The 10,000-nt window shown below is 45.4% G+C and overlaps 1 protein-coding gene across 1 annotated transcript in view; it reads right to left on the bottom strand.

Annotated features, from left to right (window-relative positions):
* rnf220b (ring finger protein 220b) overlaps nt 1-9,995 on the bottom strand; it is a gene marked incomplete at its 5' end in the record, with an annotated part of 21,830 nt that extends 11,835 nt beyond the window's left edge. The window contains 4 exon segments of the mRNA XM_084311313.1: nt 1,323-1,366; nt 5,580-5,669; nt 5,981-6,023; nt 9,954-9,995. Coding sequence (XP_084167439.1) covers nt 1,323-1,366; nt 5,580-5,669; nt 5,981-6,023; nt 9,954-9,995 — 219 coding nt within the window.
* Nucleotides 9,996-10,000: the final 5 nt, after the last annotated feature.

Here is a 10,000-nt window from a genome sequence, read left to right as displayed (position 1 = left end):
CACAGTGAGATGTAAGTAACCAGGGTAATCACATTGAGATGTAAGTAACCAGGGTAATCACAGTGAGATGTAAGTAACCAGGGTAATCACATTGAGATGTAAGTAACCAGGGTAATCACAGTGAGATGTAAGTAACCAGGGTAATCACAGTGAGATGTAAGTAACCAGGGTAATCACAGTGAGATGTAAGTAACCAGGGTAATCACAGTGAGATGTAAGTAACCAGGGTAATCACAGTGAGATGTAAGTAACCACCAGGGTAATCACAGTGAGATGTAAGTAACCAGGGTAATCACAGTGAGATGTAACCAGGATAAACACATCTATTTTTCAAGTAGACCCTGGCCAAGAAGGAAGCATAGGCCTACAGATAATCATCACATAGCATTTATCATTTTATAATCATTAAAAATAATAATAATAATAATTAGAAAAACAAGATAGTAAAAGCACACAAATACTAAAAAGTTGAGAAAATGTCACATTTCAATGAAAAAGACTACATTAAAGACATGAGCACTCCATGGCAAGAATGTGTCCATTCTTTCTGTAAAATTATCAATTCCAATGAGGAACTCTGGCTTAAAATCCCTTTGTGATACAGTATGTTCCAGGAGAACAAAGCAGCATAGCTGAACGATCGTTTCCCCAAATTCAGTTCCGACAGTGGCAACATGATATGAGATATCATTTTGTGATCTCAGATTGTAATGTCCACCTCTTGGATGAATGAGTAAAGTGTTTCTGTAAGTTGGTAACTGCCCCGCCGCCCGGGATGGCTTTGTGTACAAACAAATACCAAGGGATGTGTTCTTATGGCCAGGGATGACTGACCTGACAATTCATACAACACACAGAATGTATTGATGTGTGAGGGATGAGCTGTTACAAATCATGAAGCAGCATAATATTATTGTGTCTAAAACACAAATATGTGATTCTGGGGCATTCATACTGTATATAAAATATATGGTAAAATGGCTGCTTTTTTATACAGCGCTTTTAGCCAAATCGCTTTACAATTTTGTTCCTCACATTTTACCCGTTCACTCACACATTCACACACCGACGGCGGAGGCGACCATGCAAGGTGCCAACCTGCTCATCGGGAGCAATTAGGGGTTAAGTGTCTTGCTCAAGGACACATCGACACCATATATCACCATAATCCAATAAAGGTAAAAAAAAATAAAAAATATTATACATTTTTAAGGAAGGTAGCAGTTACAAGCCACTCTTTTGTTTGACAACTGAAACAGAAGATTTCACCCGACAGCAGCCGTAGGAGATCTGAATGTGGAGACGACCATGTGGTGACTAACCTGGCCCTCCCCAGGTCTCCTCCTCTTCAGCTTCCCAATCCTGACTGGAGGCAGACAGAACAAAGGCAGGGTGAGCAGTCAGGTAGAAGAGGGGGGGGGGGGGGGGGGTTATCGTCACGTCAATGTACACACACACAATACACGCTTACCTAGGATTTGACTCGATTCAACAACAACAAAGCAGTCGGGGCGATGGCAAGTCGAAAGCGGTCGCGAGTGTGGTTACACTTTACAAAGCTAGATGCAGACAACACTCGCTGCAATATTATATATATATATTTTTTTTATCCACTTTTTCTCCTCCTGTTTTTCTCTGATTTTCTCCCATCCGAATTTAGTCGTTATGCCAATTCCCCCCTCCCCTTCCTGGTCGTTGCTCGCATGTGCCCCCCACTGGTCGGTCTAGGGAGTCCTGAAGTCTATCAGATGCTTCCTCCGTCATATAGGTAGGAGACAGCCAGCAACCTCTTTTCACCTGCCAGCACGGACTCTCATTGGTGAAGTGTAACGCGTGGGAGGGTCACACTACCTTCACCATATCCCTTCTTTGCTGTGCAGGCGCCCTGACCGACCTGTAGGAGTCGCTGGTTACAACGTCCAGATTACAACCCATCGACTTCCCTCCCGCTGACTCTGCCAATCGAGCCAGTATGACGGCCGGCCCAAGCCGGAGGCAACGCTGACAGCCGGATTCGATACCGGTGTCTCTTGCGTTGGTGACGAGCGCTTAGACTGCTGCGCCACCCAGCTGCCCTACAATATTATATATTATATTCTAAATAAATAATAATGATAACGCAGGCGGTCGGGTGGCGTAGCGGAGATTGCGCTCGTCACCAATGCAAGAGGCTGCGGTCTCGACTCCCGGAGTCAGCATTTCCCTGCGGCTTGGGCCGGTCGTCATACTAACTCGTTTGGCTGAGTTAGGGGGAGGGAAGTCGTGGGTGGTAATCTGCCATTGTGGACAGCGACCCCTACAGGTCAGGTCTGGACGCCTGCTCAGCGAAAGGCAGGAAATGGTGAAGGCAGCGTGACCTCCCACGCGTTACACTTCACCAATGAGAGTCCTCGCTGCCAGGTGAGAAGAGAGCCACTGGCTGTCTCCACATGTGTCGGAGGAAGCATGTGGTGGACTTCAGGGTTCCCTTGTACCGACCAGTAGGAGGAACGAACATGCGCACAACAACCAGGTAGGGGAGGGGGGGGAATTGGCATAACGACTAAATTGGGATGGGGAGAAAAAATAGAAAATCAGGCGGAGAAAAAGAGGATTTAAAAAATAATAATAATAATAATAATGACAATAAATAATTTGAAGTTTGGACAATTTTTTTATAACTGAGGTAGGTAGATTACATTTTTAGAGACTAAAGTACCGAAAAAATATACCGGTATCGATTCACAGGTACCGGTATCGGTTCAAATGTGAACGGCACCCAACCCTACTCACCACCAGCCCTAGAGACGGGCAGGTTTAATGCCCAGAGGAGGACACACTTTGTTTGGCGTGTGAGCTGCTGTAGGCGAAATTCAGAGTGGGGTTCATTTTTTGTTTCACTGTCCTGTCTACGAAGACATAAGGGATGGCGTTCTTAGAAACATGTCCTTCATGTAGATTTCTTTGACTAGTAGTTTTGGTGTCTTATGAGGGTTTAGCACTTGACACAAAAATAAAAGAATCAATCAATCAATCAATCAATCAATCAATCAATCAATCAATCAACTAGTTCCTGTGATGACTTCAGACTCTTTCTTCTGACACTTGAAGCAACCCCCCCCCCCCATACACACACAACACACAACACACACACATACTAGGGCTGGGTGATTAATCGAGTTTCGATTTCAATTATGATTTTGGCTTCTCCCACGATTCCCATGTTGTCATTTCAGCCGGTGTTCAGAGGGAGAGGAGGGAGAGGAGCCAAGGCTCCAGTCATTTCTAGATGTCTTTGGTAACTCTATAGAAGACGACAGAAAAGGCAGCCTTTGCTCAAGAAGAAAGGTTTAAACCAATTCAGTCGTCGCCATGTGATGTTCTCAAATCAATGGGAATCGATCGTGATTTCAATATCAATCAAAATAATCGCGATTATGATTTTTGCCCTAATCGACCAGCCCACACACACACACACACACACACACACACACACACACACACACACACACACACACACACACACACACACACACACACACACACACACACACACACACACACACACACACACACACACACACACACACACACACACACACACACACACACACACACACACACACACACACACACACACACACACACACACACTATCTATTCACCGTCCCCACTCTCGATCGCCCCCACCCGCCATTTCCCTCCATAGACAGTAATATCAAAGGTAACCCAGCAGAACCCAGCAGAACACCAACTGCACCTCCTGTCCCACTGGGCCCTGACTGAGTACAGATTGCATGAGGGGGCATTAAGTTTTAGGGCCCTCAAATTCACGGGGGGGGGGGGGGGGACAGGGAGCTGGCTGGTGGCTGTGACCTGCACTCAGCCAGCCCAGTGCACTTAATGAGGGTTAAATACATGCCCATAGATGAGGAGGGGCTTATCAACTGGAGAGGGGAAGAGAGAACAGTAGATGATGGGGGGAGAGAGAGAGGGAGAGAGAGAGGGAGGTTGATTAACCAACAGAGAAGACCTCCCCTCCTCCTCCTCCTCCTCCTCCTCCTCCTCCTCCTCCTCCTCCTCCCCCTCCCTCTTCAGAAGCTCATTATACTGTCCTGATATAAGCCCCTAATAAAGGCTAACAGACCTCGACAGCCTTGGCAGTTTGAAGAGTCAAGTCAGACCCCCGGCACCTACATAGTCATTTGACCTGATCTCAAACCCACAGCCTATACTTTTCTTGATCCTCTAATCACAACAATTGCTTCCCTCGGAAAAAAAACAAAGTTGTGATTGAAGGATCAAGCAAAGAGGGCGGGTTTGAAATGTGTCAATAGTAAGCCATAGGGTCAGCCATAGCCAAGTGAATGACAACACGGGGTGAGGTACATGTACATTACAGTGACATGCTTGGTTCTGTATGAGCCCCTGAGAATGTGCTTCATACAGTAACAGAGTTAGGAAAAGAGGAATAACACTACAATATTGTATTGTATATTGTATATTGTATAGTGTTATTCCTCTTTTATTAACTTTTTTACTGTATGAAGCACATTCTCAGGGGGCTCATACAGAACCGAGCATTTCACTGTAATGTACATGTACCTTATACGTGACAAATAAAAACAAACTTGAAACTTGAGGTTATACATAATTACAGTGACAGTACAGTAATGTAACTGTGTTACATCAACACACCCTTCCTGGACTTAGTGGACTATATATGTGTATATATACTAAAAACTGTTCATACTTGCACAGCCCTACTACATTATTCTAGTCCACTGTACTTTTATAAAAAAGAAAATTGTGTATACTCTACTTACTGCAACCTCCACAATTGTAAAGCCCTGTCCTATATTATATTATATTGTACTTTTATTTTTTATTTAGTTTATATATTCCATTTGATTTTATTCTACCTTAATTGTCTGTGAATGTAGCACCAAACGGGGCAAAACTAATTCCTTCTATGTGCAAACTTACTTGGCAATAAAGACCTTTCTGATTATTTTCTTTCCGATCTCTGAACACAGCGCTCTCCTAATGGTCAGATGAACAGTTGCAATAAGTGCATTTTGCTCTGTGGCTGAATTCTACAGACAGCAGCTAAATGTAGTCAAACGGAGCTCCCGGGGGCCTGACGTGGAGGACCAAGGTCATGGGGTCATGGGGCCCGGGGCCAAGGACTACGACAGGACATCGATAATTCATAGATAGGAGAGGATGACTTAGGACGTCTTTGATTCTAAGTCAATGTCTTTGTCTCTTGTAATAATCAAGTTATTTAAAAAAAATAAAATAAAAATATATATATATAGCTAAATTGCATCAAGATATTATGAGATAGAATACTGGTATCCTATTTCTCTCTAGTAGCCTTCGGACGGGCCAAAAATTATATTGTGGATGGATGAATACGACCATATTATGGCCCTGTTTTAGTAGGCCCCTTAATGCAAACTTAATACCATTTAAACATGTGCTTAACTACCATAGCAGTTCAAACCCGGGACTTATGGCGTATGAACCCCCCTGTGGAGGCCGGGTGGGTGAGTGGTGTTGGGATGAGTAGTGCTACGACACGCGGAGGCTCTTACCAGCTTGGGTGCAGTCTAGGTGGGCTCCTGCGCTGTGGGGGCGTAATGGGGCGGGTTTGACGTAGCACCTGCACCAGCAGGGGGCATCGACTGTTAACATATCAAGAGGTCAAGGTTCAAAGGTTAATAGCTCCTCTGCTCGTGTGGGCGCTAGGTCAGGGGGGGGGGGGGAGGGTTTGGGGGGTGATGGTGTCTCTATGACTGGGGGGGGGGGGGGGGGGTTTGGACAGGTATTGTTGGTATGAACAGAGGAATGTCCCTATAAACCAGACACTCCCCTAAAAGTGTCATTGTTATTTGAAATGAAATGATGCACAGGGGCCTCTCCTGCTCTACGACAACCTGAGACGACAAGCGATACGACACACAGCAGCATTCAGTAGAGTTTGTGTGAAACGTACCGTTCAGTCTCGTATGTCTGTTGGCCCTCACACGGAGAAACGTCTGCAGGCGATAGGAAGGGATCAGTATGTTTACATTGATAGTAATACTGGAAATGATTCCAACCCTTCATCCTTTACACATGTTGTAAGCTGCCACTCAAATGAATAGGCCTACCCAAGATTTTTTTACCTACATTTACGTTTACATTTTAGTCATTTAGCTGAACGCTTTTATCTAAAAGCGATTTACTAGTTCTGTACAACAAGTCAGCAGGAAGGGTTGAACAGTGTAGAGTGCTACAGTCTTGAGTGCATATTAGCATAGTAGGTAATAATATAGGCAATGTAGATTCATTCGTAGCAGAGTGCATACTAGTAAAAGACAGTACAAAGGTTAGTATTTAATTGTACTTAATTTAATTTAATTTAATTGTATTACATTTTTTCATTTCAGATATTTACATTTACATTTAGTCATTTAGCTGACGCTTTTATCAAAAGCGACTTACACAAATTGCGTGCTGCAGTGTTGAGTGCATAGTAGTAGAGACATATTAGTATAGTAGGTAGTAATATAGACATGGAAGATTATTTAGTGGAAGAGTGCATGATAGTAAAAGACAGTGTGGTGGCTTGGTCTGTCCTAACTGTGGTGGTTTCAGCTGTCCTGACTGTGGTGGTTTGGTCTGTCCTAACTGTGGTGGTTTCAGCTGTCCTGACTGTGGTGGTTTCAGCTGTCCTGACTGTGGTGGTTTCAGCTGTCTGTCCTGACTGTGATGGTTTCAGCTGTCCTGACTGTGATGGTTTCAGCTGTCCTGACTGTGGTGGTTTCAGCTGTCCTGACTGTGGTGGTTTCAGCTGTCCTGACTGTGGTGGTTTCAGCTGTCTGTCCTGACTGTGGTGGTTTCAGCTGTCTGTCCTGACTGTGGTGGTTTCATCTGTCATGGCTGTGGTGGTTTGGTCTGTCCTGACTGTGGTGGTTTCATCTGTCCTGACTGTGGTGGTTTGGTCTGTCCTAACTGTGGTGGTTTCAGCTGTCCTGACTGTGATGGTTTCAGCTGTCCTAACTGTGGTGGTTTCAGCTGTCCTGACTGTGATAGTTTCAGCTGTCTGTCCTAACTGTGGTGGTTTCAGCTGTTCTCACTGTGGTGGTTTCAGCTGTTCTCACTGTGGTGGTTTCAGCTGTTCTCACTGTGGTGGTTTCAGCTGTTCTCACTGTGGTGGTTTCAGATGTCTGTCCTGACTGTGGTGGTTTCAGCTGTCTGTCCTGACTGTGGTGGTTTCAGCTGTCTTTCCTGACTGTGGTGGTTTCAGCTGTCTGTCCTGACTGTGATGGTTTCAGCTGTCCTGACTGTGATGGTTTCAGCTGTCCTGACTGTGGTGGTTTCAGCTGTCCTGACTGTGGTGGTTTCAGCTGTCCTGACTGTGATGGTTTCAGCTGTCCTGACTGTGGTGGTTTCAGCTGTCCTGACTGTGATGGTTTCACCTGTCCTGACCGATGGTTTCAGCTGTCTGTCCTGACTGTGATGGTTTCAGCTGTCCTGACTGTGGTGGTTTCAGCTGTCCTGACTGTGGTGGTTTCAGCTGTCCTGACTGTGATGGTTTCAGCTGTCCTGACTGTGATGGTTTCAGCTGTCCTGACTGTGGTGGTTTCAGCTGTCCTGACTGTGGTGGTTTCAGCTGTCTGTCCTGACTGTGATGGTTTCAGCTGTCCTGACTGTGATGGTTTCAGCTGTCCTGACTGTGGTGGTTTCAGCTGTCCTGACTGTGGTGGTTTCAGCTGTCCTGACTGTGGTGGTTTCAGCTGTCTGTCCTGACTGTGGTGGTTTCATCTGTCATGGCTGTGGTGGTTTGGTCTGTCCTGACTGTGGTGGTTTCATCTGTCCTGACTGGTGGTTTGGTCTGTCCTAACTGTGGTGGTTTCAGCTGTCCTGACTGTGATGGTTTCAGCTGTCCTAACTGTGGTGGTTTCAGCTGTCCTGACTGTGATAGTTTCAGCTGTCTGTCCTAACTGTGGTGGTTTCAGCTGTTCTCACTGTGGTGGTTTCAGCTGTTCTCACTGTGGTGGTTTCAGCTGTTCTCACTGTGGTGGTTTCAGCTGTTCTCACTGTGGTGGTTTCAGCTGTCTGTCCTGACTGTGGTGGTTTCAGCTGTCTGTCCTGACTGTGGTGGTTTCAGCTGTCTTTCCTGACTGTGGTGGTTTCAGCTGTCTGTCCTGACTGTGATGGTTTCAGCTGTCCTGACTGTGATGGTTTCAGCTGTCCTGACTGTGGTGGTTTCAGCTGTCCTGACTGTGGTGGTTTCAGCTGTCCTGACTGTGATGGTTTCAGCTGTCCTGACTGTGGTGGTTTCAGCTGTCCTGACTGTGATGGTTTCACCTGTCCTGACCGATGGTTTCAGCTGTCTGTCCTGACTGTGATGGTTTCAGCTGTCCTGACTGTGGTGGTTTCAGCTGTCCTGACTGTGGTGGTTTCAGCTGTCCTGACTGTGATGGTTTCAGCTGTCCTGACTGTGATGGTTTCAGCTGTCCTGACTGTGATGGTTTCAGCTGTCCTGACTGTGATGGTTTCAGCTGTCTGTCCTGACTGTGATGGTTTCAGCTGTCCTGACTGTGATGGTTTGGGCTGTTCTGACTGATGGTTTGGGCTGTTCTGACTGATGGTTTGGGCTGTTCTGACTGATGGTTTGGGATGTTCTGACTGATGGTTTGGGCTGTTCTGACTGATGGTTTGGGCTGTTCTGACTGATGGTTTGGGCTGTTCTGACTGATGGTTTGGGCTGTTCTGACTGATGGTTTGGGCTGTTCTGACTGATGGTTTGGGCTGTTCTGACTGATGGTTTGGGCTGTTCTGACTGATGGTTTGGGCTGTTCTGACTGATGGTTTGGGCTGTTCTGACTGATGGTTTGGGCTGTTCTGACTGATGGTTTGGGCTGTTCTGACTGATGGTTTGGGCTGTTCTGACTGATGGTTTGGGCTGTTCTGACTGATGGTTTGGGCTGTTCTGACTGTGATGGGAAGTTGGTTCCACCATTGAGGAGTGAGGACAGAGAATTGCCTCCCAAAAATAAGTGAACAACAACACAGGAGATGGCAGCAGGATATTAACATGCTTTATTAACATGCTTTATTGATCTGTAGGTTGATCTCAGTTGAGATCTGATTCAACTAATCAATCTCGCTGACGCAACGTTGGAACTTAGTTGCAAATAGTAACAGACTTTTTTCAGACTTGGGACTTGTTTCCGATATTCATTTTGATGACAAAAAAAGAAAATATTCTGGTTTGTTTGTCTGTTTGTTTTTTCATCGGCAGATCGTATTGAATATCTACAGATCCTAGGACGTCCTTTCTTTGCCTGCCTCTCATTGGACTGATGCAAAGTGCCCACAGACCGGAACAATTTACAAGAAAGTCTAAAACTGGACAATTTCCTCTCTAAATCAGCTTTCAAGGATACTATCGTGGACATTTATACTGACACTTGCAACTGCTCCTAAACTAGCACCTGTATCTGCCTGCTGTGTCTGTTCTGTTTTGCTCTCTTTGTCTTAACATGTTTTAACTTTGTTGAATCTTGTTCCGTTTTAACTCTGTATTTGTTTTACCCCCTGGCCCCCTATCCCTCAACAGACTGTGCCTTTTGCCAGGTCGCCATAGTAAATAATAATTTGTTATTAATGATTTACCTGGTTAAATAAAAAGAATTGTAAAAATAATAGGAAGACATTTCTAACATTATGTTCCCATCACAGCAGAGTTCTAGGACAACAGTGAATGTTTTAAACCTTTCACTACCGCACTACCAAATGATTAACCCTTTCACTGCGACAATACAGAATGTTAACCCTTTCACTGCCACAAGACAAAGGGTTAACCCTTTCACTACCACACTACGGAAGGTTAACCCTTCTGTAGTGTGGTAGTGAAAGGGTTAAACCGGATACTCCTTGCAAGAGAAAAATGTACAAACACTGTTCCGTGCGCTCACCTGATATCTGTCAGAGTGGGCTTCATCAGTGGGGGGGCGGGGGGGGG

This window comes from Notolepis coatsorum (assembly GCF_963971535.1).
Source record: "Notolepis coatsorum genome assembly, chromosome: 3".
Lineage (NCBI taxonomy): Eukaryota > Metazoa > Chordata > Actinopteri > Aulopiformes > Paralepididae > Notolepis > Notolepis coatsorum.
The sequence above is the reverse complement of the archived record's forward strand: the minus strand, read 5'-3'. Positions and strand labels throughout refer to the sequence as shown.